General features: G+C 45.4%; 1 protein-coding gene across 1 annotated transcript in view; it reads right to left on the bottom strand.

Annotated features, from left to right (window-relative positions):
• Positions 1-16,128: 16,128 nt before the first annotated feature.
• The window catches only part of MACROD2 (mono-ADP ribosylhydrolase 2), a 905,314-nt gene continuing 901,108 nt past the window's right edge, over positions 16,129-20,334 (bottom strand). Inside the window, exon 18 of the mRNA XM_075708098.1 lies at positions 16,129-16,190. Coding sequence (XP_075564213.1) covers positions 16,129-16,190 — 62 coding nt within the window. The remainder of the gene's footprint in view (positions 16,191-20,334) is intronic.

Here is a 20,334-nt window from a genome sequence, read left to right as displayed (position 1 = left end):
GCCCTGAGGGATGCACTTGCAGCCTGCGCTGCCGGAGGTGTTTGCAAGCAACTTTTTCCAGCTGCTGTCGGGTAATGCTGTAAAAAGGGAAGAGCTGCCTCCCAGAATAAAAGAAAAAAAAAACCAAACCCAAACCCACATTTTGGCTGGGAGAGCTCATGTCCCACAGCTGCAAGTGGTTCCCCCAAACAAGGTAGCATCTGGCAAGGTGGGGTCAGGCCAAATGGCCACAGCTGAGAGAGATTTAGCACCTGTGTGCTTTGCACCTCCGGCCGCCTTAAAAGGCCCACGGGGGTAGATCAGAGCATGTTCTACTGCAGTGAGAGCATACTTAGGGTTGTGTGTGCTCTCCTAGCAAGAGGCTTGGGGATGACCTGGATCTACATCTCTGCTTTGCTGAGTTAGACCAGGAGCTGGTGTGGGAACTGCATTTAGGATGGGAGCTGTGCTGATACGTCGTCCCCTGCCAGCCCCAGGTGACCGGCTGCTTCTTGCTGTGTTATGGGTGTTAGAGCTATTTTGATTAAACATATAGAAAGTGCCTGTGTGTGCAGAGAGTCTCTGTGGCTTTGCTTGTCTAGAGATGCATGTTAGATTTCTAGTGGGGTGTCTGAAGTAAATGGCCCCAAACCCATTCCTTAGAAAAATTGATTTTTCTGATAACATCTTTTGAACTTATCTCCTCTCCCAAAGATGGGGGAAGAAGAAACAAAAAGAGTTGATCTGGGTGTGACTTGAGGATAAGAAAGTTGTGGTCCTGGACACCTAAGCTGTGTATTTATTACTCCACCTGGGCATTAGATGCAAAGATTCACTGCTTCCTAGCAAAGCTGTTGGTGGGTGGTTGCTGGAAACAGGAGGAGCAGAAGTAGGGAAGAAAAGACCCTGTGGAATAGCTATGGGAGAGACCTGGTTGTTTGTATGTGAGCTCGTGCAGGCTTATGGGGGGAGAGGTGCTTGCGGGAGCCCTGCATGACTGATGGGCGAACTGGTGATAGTCTCTGCAGCCAGCTCTCCTCCCAGCTCACAGGAGCATGGCCCAGAGCAACCTGGCCCTTCCAGAGGTCCAAAACTGGGCTTAGCGTGGTTGGAAGCCATCTGCCCTGCCTCTCACTTGTGAGCAATTTTCACACTGCATTGAAGGTGTTCTTGTAAAAGTGCCTGCCAAACATTTAGTGCAGTTTACTGAAGAGAAGCTGGTTTTAATGGTGTGACCTTGAGCTGTAGGGAATATGTTAAAGCCAAGACGTAAGTGCTTCTCCCTCCCCAATGCTTTGCTGCTTGCCCCAGTGAGGGGCCACAGCAGTGACTGGCTGTGCTGCTGCAGCCCTGGTGGCACGACAAACCTGGCCGGAAACAGTTGCCACGTTTCAAACACTTAATAAACTCTGCCCTCGCTGTATCACCTTACCGAATGGTGGCTTGTCACAGTCATAAAGCTGATGCTGTGGTTAAAGCAGAAGCTGCTCCAGATGAAGCAGCCCAGCCTGAAGGCTGCCATGGGGCAGGCAGACCCTGCACAGACCAGCTCAAATGTTTGGTTACGTCTTTAAACCCAGGGAGGAGAAAGAACGCATTTTGTACCATGGGAATGAAGAATGACCGCCAGCCAAGCCCTTCTCCAGTTTCACCTCTTTTGCTAATTAATTTTATATACATAAATATATTTTAATCTATTCCTGCCATTTATGCTTTTTATATCCAAGGGCATGTGGCAGACCTGCTTGGCAGACTGCAGGTCTTCTTGCGCAGTGCAGCTGATCAGTGACAGGGCCAAAAATTCACAACTATGCTGTAACTTCCAGACACACGGTTTGTTTTTATGACTTGTTTTTGGTTTTCCTTCTGCCCTCTGTGTCTCCTATCATGCTTGCTGCCTACAAGATGCCTCACTCCAAGGAAGAAACAAGGCATTTCCAAGTGATCCTCCCCTACCAACAATGATGAATTTGGCCCAAGGTGTGGACATCCAACTAAACAGGAAGCTGGCAAACTTGTCCCAAACAGAGCAAGTGCATCCTCTTGCAAGGCACACTGAGCCAGTGGCACTGACCACTCCACAGAAGCAGTGAGGACAAGAGCTCAGCAGGATTTGAGGTAAATGCCTTCAGAATTTTTTTTTTTAAATTATTATTTATATGGAGATAAGCAGTATAAAGGGATATACAGTCATTTAAAAAAAAAAAAAAAAAAAAAAGCCAAACAAGCAAGAAGTATGGCAGGGAAGACACGTCTCTCTCTCTCTCTCTCTCTCTCTCAATCCCCCCCCTCCCCAGCTATGGAATCTGTATCCCATCGGTGGGTTGGGGCTGGCCAACTTCTTGGCCCTACAAGCCCATGTCCTCCCACTGACCTGGGCCCTCTCAGGAGTGCTTGGCAGCTCAAAAGCCACATCGCACTTGGCTGGTTGACCCCTGCAGCTGTCAACTGAGACTTCATCTGGAAAGTTGGCTACAACTATGACCGTAATGCTTGTGGGCTTTCTGAGATCCTGCCCTTGTGTTCTCCCCCACCATCCCTGCCTATGTTGGGGGGCAACTCAGTCTCCTCCCTTAGAGGGGCTGGGCCCTGGGTCAATGTGTGCGGTGGGGGGGGGTGGGGTGCCATTTCGGTCAGGTTTGGGGCTGCTGTTTGCTGCTCCCCTCTTAGCTCTACTGCATTGAGGCATATGTGGAGGTTGAGGGGGTGACTTTGGCCTCGGTGCTGCTTGCAGTCTGCGTCACCAGCAGTGGTGCTCATCAAGCCTGTCCTGTGGAAAAGGAAAGGCCTGTGTATGCAGCTTGCCCAGCTCTGTCCCTCTCTGTTTAGTAATAGGGCTGCAAATCCCTGCATCTCTTTGCTTTCCACACTCTGGGCCTTTTCCCGGCTGTCAAGGGCACCTCCGGCTCACGCTTAGCCTGTCTAAAGGTGTCTTTGGGTGGTTCATTTAATGATTATGACACTGCTTCAGCAGTCTTTGCTTATGGCTTTTTCAGGACCAAGAGGTGCTCCTGGTCCCTCTTATATTTCCTGGGTATTTCATGCCCTTGAAATATACTGCATTACAGAAAGCACACAAAGGCACTATTGGGTAAATCAAAATATGGGGCTGGGTCTTATTTTGGTGTGAGGTGCTGCAGCTTTACTGAGAGCAACAGGTTTGTGTTCGAGCTGACTGTGGACAGCAAATATTAGGCTGTGTCAGCTGAGTGTCTGCAAGACAGGCTTTTCTTTCTTTTCATGCTGCCTTAAACAAGAGCACCCCCCCCCACCCCCACCCCCCCCCACCCCACCCCCCCCGGCTCCGAGGCTCAGGTTCAAGATGAGGAAGAGAGGATCACGGGGCCCAGCATAACTGAGGCAGCTCAGCATTTGCAGATGGCTTTGGGACATCATGTCACCCAAACAGGTCTTTGGGGCTAGGGAGCTAGAGTGGGGTGGTCTGCTCTGTAGAACCTCTGGACCAAAACTGGCATTTGCTGCCTTTGACCCCTTCCTAACTCCTTGGGAGATGCTGAGAGCTTCTGCTTTTCTGTGATACCACTGTCTTTTTTTAGACACTTTTGTAAGTCCATGGGGCCAGAACTTAAGGAGCTGGTTGGTGTGCTAAGCATGTTTGCCTAAAAGTGATTCAGCCAAATACAAGTTGGTGAAAGACAGACAGCTCTCAAAATTTTGGCTGTACTTTTGGGGCTAATGGTGGTAAAATAGCAGCAGAGCTCCATGGCAGCTGTGTGGGAAGGGCACATGTCTCCCTATTTTCAGCAAGCTGGAGTCACCCATGGCTCAAGCACCAGGCCTGGAAACATAACCCATCGCTGTCTCCCTTTCCCAGGGGTTCAGCAATGCAAGTTGGTGCTTTAGCAAAAATAATTTCAATTATTGTGTTTCCCTTGCTTGACACAAGAGGTCAGCCGTTGTGAGGAGGGTCTAGCGGGTTGTCTCCACCAGCAAGAGAAATTGCTGGTGACCTGGGTACATTCTTTGTAGGAAAGGAAGCGACAATTCATCTCAGTCCTATTTTCTCCAACCACGGCGAGGCTAAAACAGCAGGAGGCATTTTCATTGCTTACAGTTCCAAGTCTCTCTTTGGCTAATAGCTAGTGAAAAGCACTCTGCTTTTTTCTTGGGGGTCATGCTGCTGGGGCTGCCATGCGATCTCCAAGGCTAGATTGACATCTCTGTCTGCGGTTGTCACATTTCCACTGTCCCTGCTCCTTCTCGGGCACACAGCCATCTGCATCTGCCTCCCACTCAAATTCTCCAGCCTCCTGCTGGGCCTTTGGCCTGAATTTTGGGCAACGGCTGCTGTTTCAGAGACTTTGGCTCTGTGATGGGATTAGTGGCTGGCTGGCTTGAGCTCAAGGGCTGGTGTGGCGCCCACCGGCCTAAATAATTTTTTGCTCTCCCCAAGTCTAACTGTGTGTTAACTAACACTGCCCAGGGGATTAAAAAAAAACCCAAACAACCCCAAAAAGCACTCCAGGGCCTCCCCTTTGCAGCACAAGAAGAAACAAGTGTGCAGGTTTGCCAGACAATTTTCTCTGTATCATTGCAGGTTTTATCATACTTGCTCTGTGTGACAGGGTAAAACCAGAGGGGATTGCAGCCATTTTTAAAAATTATTATTATTTGTTTTAAAATTGGACTCTACTTTTATCTTTTAGATTTGTCAGTAGACTTGACTGGGGGGAAAAACCCTCAAAATAAAAAAAAAAAGCTTCTTTTTATCAAGGTTTTTAAAACTTTGGTTTCTGCCTTTAGATCATGGTACAAATCAACTTAACCACACAGAGGCAGACACCTATCTCATGTCCAGAGATGTAAAGCAACAAAACCACTATGCCTAGCAGCTTTATTCAGCTCAAATACCCACTGCTCAAGTCTTGGTGTGAAGACCATCATCTGGGGACTGGAGTTCATCTGCCAGTCCAGCTTCAGCCAGAGCAATGTGCTTGCAGGGATGGCTGGGGCTCTACGAGGACTGTGGTGAGACACATGGGAGCAGCATTCAGAGATGAAATGATGCAGCTTACTTCTGCGTCTGGCAGTGGAGTGGCTGGACTGTGGTGATCGGTCAAGTCTCGGTGTCTAGACAGCAAGGACCAAGCGCACTGAATGGCTTGTCAAGCGTGGTCCCACGGATGCACCTGTGTGCATGCACGGTCACTCTCCAGCGTGTGCTGGATGCAGAGTGCAAGGACTTTACCATGGTGGCCAGCCAGTGGTGGTGTCTGATGGCATGTGTGCGTTTGTCTGAAAAGCCAGGCAGTGGTGCGGGGGTGTGTGGTGTGACATCTAGTCGGTCCATCCCTTTGGTCATGGGGAATATGCCAACAGAGGTGCTTTGGCAGAAGTCCTCTGCTTCCTCCCTCTCGGCCAAGGGGCCTCTTACGCTGCTTCCAAAAGCCTCCTGGCCTCATTACCCCCCCTGCATGGTGTGCAGGACCAGGACGCCTCGTACCTGGCTCTTGTCACCTTGCCCAGCCGCTGGTGCAGGGTGCCTCATGCAGAGTGAGGGCCTGCCAACGCTGATGGTGCCACTTTTTCTTTTTTTTTTTTTTTTTTTTTTCCCCCCAGCAGGTGCTTCACTGCAGGAATGAAATGGAGCAGCTCTCGGCCACAGCAAGAGATTGCTGTCCCTGTTCCAGCTGGGAACAAGCTGATTTCTGCAAGTGCTTTGTGAAGAGGATGCTGAAACGCAGCAGTAGAGCCTTCCTTCCACTCCATTTTGTGCAAAGAACTGACTGTCCTGTTTGTAAGGTTTGTAAAGCAAACCCAAGTTGCTGTTTATGATGCCAGTATGTGTAATAATGAGCTGTAAAACCATACAATGAAATCTGGGATGACTATTTAGAGAGATTATTGAAGAACGTTAAAAAAAAACCAAAACAAAACCCAACCACCAATACATACACACTGTATGTATTTAGTATAGACTACATGTATATACGTATAGTGCGCATATATAGTAAAGCCATGTACAGTACGCACTATATACTCTATATGTATAGTATATAGCATTTATGCTCTATGTATATGGAGTATAAAACACAGACTATATCATTAAAATGATACGAACAGAGTTTATCCTCCTATATGTACTACATTATGCAGCACATGCTATGTTATATAGTACAAATAAGCTATATATCATCTAGCAACTACTGTTCTTATATAAATTTCCTCAATAACATCTAGCGTATGTTGTGTATTCTCTATTATACATGTAGACTGCATATATATAGGAGTATTATTTCAGAGATGATAGATGCTACATAAGATATATATTCTCTCTCTATATTTCTTGATTTTGTTAAATGGATATACTATATGAAAACCATCTACAGCAACATAATATATGTGCCATAAATATTGTATGCAATATAGACTGTATTGCATATAATAAGACAACTATAGAATTACTGTATAATATGTCAATATAAATATGTTTCTATTAAATAGTATGCATGGTGTAGGCTTTGATATATTATTTCCGTCATTTATTATACCTCATTGTACTACTTATTACCTATTACATTATATAATGTATCTTGTTAATGACATATCCTGTACAGAGACTATATTATGATGATATAATGACTATGTAGTATGATACCAATATAATATATAGGAATAGTACACATATCAGAATATTATAGGACAGAGATTATGTACTACATATGCTAGAATATTCTGTTGTGTACAGGTATAGCACAACATGTATTATGTAGTGTATATTGTACATGCTACATATACTGCATACTATATACTACATCTAATAGCCTTTATTGGAGCATATACTATATAAATCACATATTTTAGACAAATTGTCTTTTATACATATATATTTAATATATATTTATTTACAGATATTAATATATATTTAAAAATACATATAACATTATATAAATGCATAAAAAAAAGAAGGCCAGAGTTGATGGCACGGGCTTCTCATCTCAAAAGATGGGGGTCAACGCTGGTGCCTGGGCTGTCCCTGTGCTTGGCCAGGCACTGCTGCTCCCCTCGGGGTGCCTGAACTGACCCGAGGACCGTGAGGAAGTGCCACACCGCCTGCTCTGGCACAGATGCACTTGGGGCACTCACTGAATTGCTTTGGCTGGGGGAAAGTGGTAATTGCCCTCTCCAATTTGTCTTTCAGGTGCAAAAATAAACATAAACCCCCTCTAGTGCAGAGATGATGCAAGTCCCAGAGCAGAGAGGGGAGATCTGGTTTTCAGCTGCTTAGGCTCTGCAAAACCCAGCAGCAGTGGTGGCACTGCTTCCCAGGCTTGTGCTGAACAATATTAATAAAAGTTTGCTCTGTTCTTGCCCACATTGCACTAGTTTGAGATGGCGAGGCCATTCTTGGTGGGCTTGGCTTCCTTGCCCTTTTCTATGAGTGCTCATGGTGACTGAACACCATTTCTAAGGGGTGTGGCGGGGGGGGGGTGGGGCTTTCCTCAATCTCCTCTACTGAACGCTATTTCTTTCTGATAAAAACCAAACTTGGTTGCAATCCCGTTTTCTTGGTGGTACCATTTCTAGGTGAGACATGTCCAGACACATCAGGTTGGACTACAGAAACCTCTACTGTAGGAGCATTTAGATTGACTGGGTGCTGTTTCCCCTGCAATCTCACAACAGTCCCAGGATCCTCTCAAGCATGATTACCTGGCTTCATGAGAGTCTTGGAAAGCTCCTCTAGCACTGCTGTCTCCAAAAGCTTGTTGAACTCATTGAGACAAGGCTTATTTCAGCTCAGAGCACAAATGCGTGGACCTCCTGCATGCTAGATGAGCTGGATTCAGGGCTGGCTTTGGGCAACGCATGTCTTCGCATCAGGAGCAAAGGCAATGTGAAAATGCTCAGCAGCAAACGCTAACCCTGCTTTCCAACATCAACCAAGCACATGTGTATGCTCTTCTACTGAGGAGAGGGTGACGCTTGATAGGTTTGAAGCTGGGGAAAACCCCACCTGACTCATTGGAACAGCATTGGAACAGGCGGCCCAGAGAGGTGGTGGAGTCACCATCCCTGGAAGTGTTCAAAAAACGGGTAGATGTGGCACTTTGGGACATGGTTTAGTGGGCATGGTGGTGCTGGGTTGGTGGTTGGACTGATGATCTTAGAGATCCTTTCCAACCTTAATGATTCCTAGTTTTTACTTTCATTAAAAAATAATCCAGCCACCAAGCCAGGAAACATGAAATTGCTACTCTACCCTTAATTGGTTTAGTGGTGGACTTGGTAGTGTTGGGTTAATGGTTGGACTGGATGATCTTAAAGGTCTTTTCCAACCAAAACGCTTCTATGATTCTATGACTCACACAACCAGAAGTGCCCCAAGAGCCCTGAGCTGCCAGCAGATGGAGCAGCCTCCCTGAGTACCTCCTCCGCCGGCTGTGTTTTCATCATGACGACTCTTTCTTTTTTTTCTACAGGAATTCATTACGATAAATGTTTTATCAGTGAATTCCGAAGGAATTAATAGTGATTTGCCACTTACTTTAAGGGGTTGCCGATAATTCTAATGGAAAAAGAAATGAGGGTATTTAAATGTCTCCTGACACTTTTATTTCAGGGGGAAAAAAAAAAAAAAAAACAAACCAAACCAACCCAAAAGCCCAACTCAAACCCCCAAAACCAATTAAAATCCCAAAGCACAGTTTTCACCTTACAAGATAGCTCAAGGTCATAAAGACCGCTTCGGAAGCTTCTGTGCAAGAGGAAAGGGCAGCAGGGGGGCGAGGAATCAAAGCCAGTTTAAAGCATGCACATAGCCCTCTGAGGAACGGGAAGTTGGGATGGAAATCCTGAAAGACAACCCGATTTCTCTGGGAGAATCACTCTGAGAAAGCTGAGCAGGAAAAGTTGTAACCGGGCCTCCATTTCTGCAGATTTAGAGTGACCTCCAGTCTTACCAGCTCAGTAAAAGACTTTCCCAGGCACAAATCCGCTACTTTTCCAAACAAGATCTGGAAGGGAAAGTGTCAATCTGGCCAGCAGGAACAGGAGTATAATTAAGGATGGTTTATCCCTCATCTCATCCTAGCAGACTCACTTGCTCTTTGCCTAATCCACATCATCAGGACAAACACCTGGTGTCGCTGTGAGGATCTGAGCAGCCTCAAACACATGCCCTTCTTCATCCTCCAAAACCAGACAGGTTTTCCTCTTGACCCTGTGCTATTCCAAAAAGGGTGGGATGGCCAGTACTTGCTCCTAGACGAGAGATGAATTTATTGTTCTCCTTTTAAACATATACACCTGCCATAGACAAAACTGTACCCATTTGGCAGAAACAGGCTACAGCATGGGGAAAGCAGGCGCCTCCTTCTAGGCTGTACAGTTCTTGAGACACAGTGAAAACAGAGTTCCTGACGAATTGAATCCAACGAGATGCTGTGTTACAGCTATTGCTGGTATTTCTCTCTCTCAGGTTAGCTCGCTGCTACTAAGACTGTACATGACAGTTGGGTCCTGCATCCAGCAAAAAGGCAGGCATTCCCCACCGCCACGCAGCTCCTGTGCCTTGTCCTCTTCCGTTCGGCTGTCAAAGGATGCAGGCAAGGAAAGGTCAAATTTCAGAGAGGGAATCCATTCGTCAGCAAGCTTTGAACACACAGAGCCAGCCGCCTATCGTTGGTTATCAACAATTAAATCCTTGGCCTTGGATAAGAAGAGTAAGGCACGGTCAGTACAAGCGTTTTCATCTATACCGGTGCTCTGGAAATTAAAAAGCCACCTTCCCCATTTTTGCAGTATCTTCTACCCATTCAGCCTTGAAATAAGCGACAGCAGAAAGGGCAGATAACATCTAGCGCACACTGCGTGTTCGCTATTATCCCTGCGGATTGCATATCTATGGGAGCATTCTCCGACAGATGATCGATGCTGGGGATTTGGTACTGGTACAACTGCCAGGATGGGTTTTGAAACATCTCTGGTGCAGCGACGGGACCAACCGCGCAACCTTGTCCCCTCCAAGCTGCAAAGTCCCCGTTCTTACCTTTCAGTGATGCCATCCAAAAATCCCTCCACCACCAAGTGAATGATAAATTTAAATGAGGACCCGGCTGTGTGCGTTGGTGATTGATCACATGTCCAAACTGAAACACTGACAACCAAAACAGCTGCATGATGAGCACGGTTAGGAGGGAATAAACACGCAAGCGGCATCGCCTTGTCTTCAGGACAAGCTTTATTAACGTTTTGCTTTAACAGACATCTTAGTATGAAGGCATCGGTTCTTTAAGTTTTCCAACGCATGGCACAGACAAAAGGAAAAATAACAGACTCCGAGGCAAATTCAGCATGTAAATGACAGAGTAACAGAAGAGGCATGTGTTAACCGATACAGCTGCTAGACCATCTATTAGAAGACGTTTTGCAAGCAACAGTCTACATTTCTTTGCATTGAAGTAAAAACATATTTTTGGATCAAGAAAATTACCTTTTTAAATTTTTTTTATTTTTTTAAAACTTTCCTTTATATCACAAATGTCAGGGTAAGGCAAATCCTGGATGAATCATATGATAAAAACCCCCATTCCCCGAGAAAATAGATCCACATACTCTGTTAAGTTTGTAATTGTAAAAGCAAAGCTGGCATGCACTGCATATAGAGAAAAGTCTTTTTTTTTTTTTTAATATTTTTATTCAAGTGCTTAAAGCAGAACAGTGTTAATTCAAGGAGAGGCTTTCTCAGTGTTTTATAGAAATATTGACAATTAGCTGCAGCGAACGTATGACCCATTATCACAGACTACATCTCAAATATCCCCTTTGGATGTCTGTATGGAAGGAAACCCATTTGTCATCGGAGCAGTCACCAGCCCGAGGAATATTGTGCCTAATGGTAGGGATGAGCACTTTCAGACATAGGAGAAACAACGATCAAGCAGAGCCTGATACTTTGTATGCAAACATCAGCACCAAAGGGCTGCTATTCTCTTTATGCCACCTACCACAAACACATTTCGGGTTTAAACCAAAATCCTTGACATAAATCCCTGTGGGGTGATTGTCGGTCTGATGCTTGCTCTTCTACAAAACCAGCTCCCTGCATTTCTGCAGCTCCAGCAAGAGTGGCAGAGATTGCATCGAGGGGAATGGGTCCAGCCTCGACTACTAACTCAGCTGAAGAACTCACACTGCCAAACTATACTCACTTTGTGACGAGTGAAAAACCCCAACAACTCAGACCAAAACCCACCTGAAGAAAGACAGATAGAGACACGGCTGCAAATTGCCTTGTAAGGACTTGATTAAGTCCTACGTTTCCTGCTTTACACCTCCTACCTGGGCTTCACGCTCTGCCACTGCAACCTCAGGCAAACGGTTCACGGTTTCAAAGACTTGCTGCTGTTCAAGGACCAAGGTTAAATAAAAAGTGCAATGAAATTACTGTCAGGGGTTATAGAGTGTCTAATGTGACGGATCTTTGCAGTTAATTTTTTTTTTAAACTATCGGTCAGTCCCCACAAGGAGCTTAAGGAGTCTTTTTCTCCTTGCTGAACCGTCACACCTCAGCAGCCAGCCTCCTGTGGGGCTCTCTCTTTGGCTCCCTCGCTAAAACCAAGGCTGGCAATGGCGAGACTGACATCCAATACACAGATAACGGCAGCCTACAGCTCCGTTAACATTGCCCAAGGCCGAGCACAACAAAACCAAGAGCAGAGCTACATTCAGGGGACTGGCTACTCCGTTGGCTGAAGTTATCACAGCTCTGCAGGGCTCAGTTCACCCTGGCTGAGGACCTGGCCACCTCAGATCTCCTCGACATTTCGCACAGCTCAAAAGTCAAGCTCGCCGAGTTCATTCCCGGCCCTGCAAGGCTGGTTCCCTCACTTACCTAGATGGAGGGAGCCCTTCAATCCTGGTCTTTTCACAGCAACTGCACAAAAGGGGAATTAGGAGGAGAGACACCTAATGTGTTTATTCCCCTTCCTCCCAAGGTATTCATCCACTCCTCCCCCATTGATTATGACAGGCCATTTCAATCAAAATCACCTGGTATGGAAACCATACAGAAGGTTACGGGATGTGCACCATGCAGAGGTACTACCCGCAAGGCCTCCCACTGCAAAACTGCAATCGGCTAGAAACAAGGTAAAGGAATAGCAGGGAGGGGAAAAAAAAATAATCTGTGTCCCAAAGGACACGTTCTGTCAAGCATGACCTGAGGGATGGGAAAGAAAGGCAGCAGATACCTCAAAGGGAACAAGGAGTCCCTTCAAGGGTGCTCCAAGGAGAGCAAGGGCCAGAGGAATAGTATCTAGCAAATTTAGGTAAACTTAGCAATATTATAAACCCAGTTCATAGGCTATGTCAGCTCATTTACTCCCTCCACAGTTGATCCAGTTCAGAGTTATGCATCCACTGACCTCCGGGAGCAACGGATGACAAAGAAGCTCCTCAAGATCTTCTCTGGCACTAGTGTCACCTGGGTTAAAACACCACAGGAGTCGGCACACGGAAATACTCTTCTGATCCCACCACAGGCAAACATGCTGGAGCCACACATATGGAGACAGGTGAAATCTGGGGCTTTTCTTGTTTTCCTTTCTAATCCTTGTTTGTCCTGACACCCTTTCGAATTAACCTGCAGCTGACGGCAGCCATCAACTGCCATGGCCAGCGCTAGGTGCGTTAGGGCCACATTTGACTCACTGTTACACCAGCAGGCGATTTATCACCAAATTACTTTAGCTGGGATAAACCCAGGAAGAGAGAGATATATCTTACCTTGGTTTTTACTTTTTTTTCCCTTTTTTTTTTTCTGGCCGGCTAGTAAATAACTATTTTGGGATTTGTGCATATTTGGGGGGGGTGTGGAAGAACAGAATCAATTATTTTGCTTAAAATGATCAAATTATTATCAGCAGCATTTTAAAATACGGTTTGTAGCACATCACACCCTGGACACAGGTTGCGTGCCCTTCCATCGTGTGTATTGTCTATCAGTTTTGGTTACAGCACGGTTGGGAAATGTACGTGAAACCCTTTTGTTCCTTTTCTAAAAATTTCAGCGCAGCATTTGCTGGCAGAACAATTGACATATGGTGAGACATTCTTATCCAAATAACTGTTAATTGCTTTTTTTTTAAAAATTAAAAAAAAGAAATCATGCATATGCAGTAGAAAATATAATGAGGGCTCACACAAGATACAGTGTGAAGCAGTTAAAGCTGGGAACCATATTTAAAGATGCCTTGAATGCAGAGTGCCTGTTATCCTCCGTCACTTGCAGGCTCGAGGAAGTATCTGTTGCCTACCTGCACCCAAAGGTCACACTTACGGCACTGATTTTGCGGCGTGTGGAGCTAACCAGAAAAAAGCAGGACTGATTTGGGGGGCACTGGCTATTTGAGGCCACACGCGTTATTCACATGTAGGACCCACAGAGGAGCGTGACAGCGTAGGCAGGATACGGTTTAGCTTTCCCGTGCCAGAGAGAAAGGCAAAGGGCAGAGCCACAGGCGATGGGGCATTGGGATGATAGAGCTAATGCGCAAACTCTGCTTCCAGCACGCACTCAAGGGAATCCAGCCAGCACCTCTTCTAGCAACGAGGGTTTGGACATGGCAACCTGCTGGCAGGTGCCGGCAGGAGCTGCCGATCGACAAGCCTGGAGGCGGGCAACATGCAGGGCTGTCTCTATCAATATTTCTGAGATTTTGGAGCATCTAGTCTTTCAAATCCCTAGCACAAGGAGGGTGGCTGTTTATCAGTGTGTGCAGATTATAATCCTTTGTGGCAGTTCGTGTTCTCGAAACAAATCTCCATTTATATCCTAGGGACCAGTTTTAAAAAAAAATGGGGGGGGCAGGGAAGAAGAGAATAAGCTGGCTGCCACAGGTTGCCTGCAGACAGTACCATAACTGGGAAAGAAGACAAAGATGCTAGAAAAGCGGTGGGCCTGGAAACAGGCTACTGATTATATGATGCAGGTGCAAAAGAGACCCAATGTAAGACAGGGAGTCACGGTTCAGAAGAAACTCTTGTAATTGCAGGGATAATTGCAAAACATTGTTAGAACTGGGAAGTTATGTTTCTTTCCAACAGGCTTACAGAACAAAATGCGATGAAGAACAAAGAGAAATTAAAGCAAAGAGTCATTTCCCCAAAGCTCCCTCCCTCCCAACCCGCAGAGCATCTCTGCGTGCTCTTTTCTGCCAAGAATGATGCCGTAGGATGTCAGCGCCTGCCCGTCAGGTTTCCTCGGGTCTCTGCTCTCCTGCATCCTTCCTTCGCCGCAGCAGGGGAGACAAAAAAAAAAGGCAAAATTTCAAATGTCTGCACAGAACCCAGATCTCATCCTTCTATGCCTACAGTTTTCTCTTTCCATCATGTGCAGCACGTCTATGTGTCACACAGTTTATGTAACAGCCACTGTAATCTCTATAGCAAATTGACTGTGCTCATTAGGGCTTCTTGGTTTTCCATAGCACCATACTACCTAGCTTGATATCAGAGACCCCCAGCTCTGGTGGGTGCTTCGGTGCTAGACCACAGAACACATATTAAAAACAAGTTAAAATACTAAATTTAGTAAGCACAGGGATCTCCTCGGCAAGACTCTTTAAACTTTAACAGGCTGTTCAGTCCTCCCCAGGGACCTGCTCCTTGCAATTAAGAAAGCAGCAACAGGGTTGGGAGGACTCTGATAGAGAGCTGTGAAGGATTCGATGCCTGCTTCTAATACTGCGCATGCCAGTAAAGTGCTGGGCAAGACGTGGCGTGCCCCAGCTCGGGCCCCTTTGCTTCAGAAAGGTGCTGGCAGAGCCAGGTCTTGCAGTGGAATTGAAGACATTTATTAATTGATTTCTAATTGTGGTATTATTCCTGTGAACTCTGCTTTTGTAAAACAAAAACAACTCCAGCCCAAAACATTCACAGATATTCATTTCCATGGGAAAATGCAGCATGAAACACAGACTTCCTACAGGCCACATGAAAGCAGTAATAACCGTCAGATATATTTTTTTTTTTAAACTGAGGAAGGGTATTAACCTTTCCATGTATTTCTAACAGTGAGGATTTCATTAGTTCCTCTTCCTTTTTTTATTGAACAGAATATACGAAGAGAAGCTAGGGGAGGGGGAGAAAGAGTTGTGGAAGTCTTTAGTTTTGCTTCAGTACGTTTTACCAGGGACCCCATCAGGCTTATTTCTCACTCCAGCAGTATGGCAGCACACCGTCTATATGCTGACAAGGACAAAGGGCTACGCTCAGTAGTAAGACCTTGTATTTTAAATCTCTGTGATACAGCTGCTGCCATTGTAAAGCTGCTATATTCGATCTTGAGCTACATGAAATCCCATTACAAGCATAAATAACGTATCTTGCTCTATATGATATTGGCATCTCACGATAACCCTACGCCAAAGGAAGCGGTGCGCATTAACGCTTAAAAACTACTTTTGAGGGAGAAATGGCAACTGCTTCTTGTAATTGGGGATGAGCCTCAGACTTCTGTCTTCCTACCAAATTACTCATTTTTATTTAGGGACGAGGATGTTTATGCTTATGACAAACTCTGTGGCAACAACCACCATTGCACGCTCCTGCCACAGCACTATCATTTAGCATATAAAGCCCTAACAAGCTCCAAAAGGCAGCAGAGCTCCAGAAGGCAGCTCGCTGACTTTGCCTTGTTTTTCAGCAGTATCGCTACAAGTGACGTTAGGCATCGGAGAGCCAAGGGCAATAAACCCCTCGTGACGTGAACCTGTTGTTCCCAGAATACAGATCATACAGAACTGAGCTCGGTTCCAACTGGTATAAATTGCCTGTCATTTTCCTAAGCAATGCCAAAAATTGTTCACTCGGTTACTCTTCCGTTCCTTATCTCGGTGCTGTCTTGCCTTCTGATGATCTAAGACCGTGCACTGTCTAAATCCATTACAGTTGCAGACTGCTACTATAATATTTACTTGACAAATCAAGTCTACTGGATATTTTCATTTTTTGGTGTAATATGGGCCATATTAGACAATTTTTTTCCTTTGTATTCTGTCTTCCTTTTTTTTTTTTTTTTTGTAAGTTCTAAGTTTAATTAAGGTCATTTTAAAAGCAAGTTTACAAATAGAAACTGACTGGAAAATGTGGGGAAAAAATAGCCATAAAGGTCTCACCTGTTACTTAAGCTTTCCGCTCTGTTTCTGTAGGCTCATTTATACTTTCAACTTGACTATTCATTTCAGCTGAAAACAAACCGAGACAGTCATCAAATTCTATTCATGATACTTGTTAAGTTTATCGCGTTGAGTAATAACCACTTGTAACCCAAAGGGGACATTTATTGAGTTGAAAAATCTATGCAAAAAAGGTCTCTTAGGCCAGCCATCCTAACCTGCATCGGAGAGCCAAGGGCAATAAACATCCTAACACAGAAACCCCGACGAGCAGTCCTGACAGGGTGTAGGCTTTGGCATCGCTAGAAATGCAAGCCTCCAGATCTAGATTTTTCCTTTGGTCCGCATCCATCCAGTTTGACTTTGGTGCCCAACCCAGGTGCCCAGCTCAAGAGCTCAATGACCCTCCTCTGTCTCTGCAGGCCACAGGCAGAGATACAGGTACCTCCAAAGGCTGATTTAGAGTTTCGCTGGGCTAAGCGGTCCTGACCCTGTGATTCGAACATCCGCAGGCTTCTGACAAAGTCCCTGGCAGGACCCAGGGCTGGGCTGTGGGCTGAACGCGGATCCATCTCCAGTTACAGAGGTGCTGCCACTGCCTCTGGGTGTCCTTAACCTGGAAATTGCTGGAGCCTGGAGAGGGCAACATCACTGTACTCCTACCCATACTAGTTTGCTCGTGTACTATCCATTTACAAAAACAATCTTTTTTTTTTTTTCATTTAAAATTACTAAAAAATAAGAAATAATTTAAATAGAAGGCTGAAACTCATTTCAGCATGACCTTTGTCAAAAGTACCATCTAAACTATGGCAGGTGTGATTGGTCCTATCTAGGCTAAGTATCAAAGGGTTATGTCAGCACGTGAATTTTTAAGATTAGTATTTATTCTGCAATGAATTTGAATTAAGCCATTTATATTAAGACTTTTTTTCTTTCTTTAACCATGCTTTATGTCGTGGTATCAACTGCAGATTACAAGTCATTTGACTTGGGTGATGGGGAAAAACCTCAGACCTGAATGGGAGATTTGGAAACTAAGGGAAGATGGGAGGGGGAAAAAAAGCCAGAAATCAATAACAACGCTACTTCCAGCCAGGCAGTATGATCTCTTTCTGAGTTAATATCATGTCAATACACCTGTTAGGGTTTTGATAAATTATTTGTAAATTATTCATCATCCATATGCAGAACAGATACTGTAATGGCTTCCTGGATGTATGCAATGAATAATAAGAAAAGTATCCGCTCCTCATTACGGAGCTCTGATGCACATCGCATTTAGCAATGTTGTGTTCTTTACCCACATTTGCATAGCAAAGACAGGATGCTTAATAAAAAATCATTAAGGGAAGGCTGCTGCACACTGACGACAGCAGCCTTTCTCAGCCTCATTATGCTGGCCAGTTTCACTGGCTGGGTTTTCTGAAAATACCGTAAGGCTTCACTCACGTTTTACAGAGATCTCCTGCAAAATAAAGCTTGATTTGAAACCTGTGGTTAGGCTCTGTCAGCATCCCAGATGAGAAGGCCTCCTTCTCCTCCCTTTTTTTATGGCTATGAGGAGTTGATCCCTGTCACGCTGATAGCATGTCACATAGAGGAGGGGAAAATTGCAAACCACCTGGGAATGCTTTACAGGCAATGCAAAAGCATGGGGGAGCCCCGGCGGAGGCCTGGGACCTGGAGCCTCTGGCAGCGAGGAAGCAAAAGGAATCACCAAGTCCCACTGTTTTGCGGTGGAAATGGCAGCCAGGCACCCTGCATCACGGGCGCTAAAAGCATCCGCCGTGCACGCCGCAGCGGGGCGGTGGCTCGCAAGCGCCAAGGCACTGGCAGGTTTCGCTGTTAGCTTCCTCTGATGTGTTTGTGACTAAGCTCGGCTCTTCGCATTAACTCTGGTAGGGACAGGAAGATCTAACTAAAGGATAAGCTTCTGCAGACCACTGGGTGAACCCCAACAACAGATGTCACTGTGAGGCCACCTACACAATCCTCTATATTTAGCCGGAAAATGACACGGCAGCGAAGCACCTACTGCAGGAGCAGATGGAAGAGCTGCCACTGGGTACGGCAGGGATGTGACTCACAGCCCTCGCTGCCTCCCAGCACGAGTCAGTGTCGGAACGACGCCGTTAGCCCTGGGCACGCTACATTCGATCGCATCGCAAGCCAAAACTGGCCTTCTCCCCACTAAACAATGATTTTCAGAGGTGTTAAACTGCTTCCTTATGTCAGCGGCAGTTTTGCACCTACCCGTAATATGCTACAACAGCCAGCAGCTCAGCAAAGCACCTGAAGTTCAAGGAGGCTGCACATCTCCTAAATTCAGTTTTACCTGCTCCCTCTTCTGCAGCTTCCCACGGGGCTTTTTATGCCAGAAATGGACATTTCTGTGCAGTGGAAATGGACATCCTCTGCACTCTCCCTGTGTGTTTTCCCTTAAATTTTGGTCCGTTGGGCAGGACCTGTCTGCACCTCCTCTCAATCTGTGAGTTGCTTAGCAGCTCTCAAATTATGACCAGGGAAGGATTTTCCCCCAAAAGCAAGCAAGTTCCCCACAAGAGGAGAAGAAATAACCCAGCACGTAGTTCACATCTGTCAAAGCACTGCAGTTGCGGCTGACCCAGTGGATGTGCGTTGGCAGCAAGGCATCCCGCCTCTCCCCTGCACGAAAGCTATGTGCTTAAAGGTCAGGTAGCCAAGAGTCACAGCGTAGCATCTAAGTAGAGAAGACAGGCAAACGGGGGACTGGAAAACCAGTTTTAGAGTCATCTGCAAGAGAAAGCGCATTTCCCCACCCCAGGATATTATGCTGCAGACCTGGACTGCAGATGACATCGAAGTATTACCGTCTTGATTTAAACAGGAGCTTGGTCAGACTCTTACTTGCAAACATAACCCATTTCTGCAGCCACTTCCTAAACAATGTTTCCCCCTTGCATCTACATAACTTGGCTATAGCACATTCAGCTATAACTCCAGACTGCCTAGAAAGAAAACCATCTATTTTGAATTCAACCCGCTGTGCGGTGATAAAACACATGCACTTGTTTACTTGGTAGTTACTTGTTTCTTGAATATTACATCAACACCATATAAAGCATGAGGGTGTTAGCTGTTGAGATCTTCCTTTTATGTTGCTCTGGTGAATCACGTGAAGGTCAGGTTGCTAATGGCGCATTCATCAGCCTGCACAAGCTTATAAAAAAATGGGAAATTTCAGGTTTGACACCGCCTTCATCTTTTTCTTTTCTCCTATTGTGTTAGCAAGTGAGGATGCAGCTTTCCACAGGCTTGAAATAAAAAACGTCAATGAGTAACCCCATTATGAAAGGAGTGAAGGGTTTGATCCACCTAATACCACCTGGAAACTAACATCTACCTTAGTAATATTTAAAGCTTTGGTGGCATTAAGAAAAAAGAAAAAAAAAAAAAAAAAGGCTGCTGGCAGGGAAACACTGCCTGCAGGGAAACACTGTCTAGAAAACCAATTGCCAAAGGTGGGTTTTGTCATCATTAAAAAATACTAATCAGCAAATCTGTCCTGGGTATGAAAAATATAATATCCAGGGGTCTTCGCTCTAGTGGCTGACAGAGATTGCCAGCAGCAACCTGTATCTCTGCATACACGCCCCTATTCAGACTTACACGTGCACTCTCTGACAGCTTTCCTGATGGAGAATCACGCCCAGCTTTCAAATAATAGTCATCTCTGAAACATATCACTATTATGGTCCTGCCCACTAGATGAACCAATATTGAGATCCACCTAAGCTGTCTAAACTCTCTGCATTTCTAAAGCACTTTTCACTGTGACAGGGTACATGAAATTAAAACACAAGAGCCAGGCTGCCAAGGGGTACCTGGTAATATATGCTTGTGCTTTCAGCTGTGAAGCGATGAGCTCTCCTGGGGCGGAAGGAAAGGGACCAGAGAAAAAATAGGCAATTTACATAAAAATTACTGTCAAAGGGAACCTTTTTCTTTTTTTTTTTTTTAATCTCAACTAGTACCTGGTACATTTGAAAATTTTAGGGCTTTTTTTCAGTGAAACTTAACCCTTCAGATAAAACAGAGCATGGGGATTTTGATCCTTCCTCTGTTCTAATTTTTTTAACCATGTAATAATATATGTCCACAAGAAAAAACACCCTGTAACACGATCCCAATAGCAACTGAAGCTGTAGAGAAATGAAGACTTCCCTGAACA

The sequence above is a fragment of the Pelecanus crispus genome, chromosome 3 (genome assembly GCF_030463565.1).
Source record: "Pelecanus crispus isolate bPelCri1 chromosome 3, bPelCri1.pri, whole genome shotgun sequence".
NCBI lineage: Eukaryota > Metazoa > Chordata > Aves > Pelecaniformes > Pelecanidae > Pelecanus > Pelecanus crispus.
The sequence above is the reverse complement of the archived record's forward strand: the minus strand, read 5'-3'. Positions and strand labels throughout refer to the sequence as shown.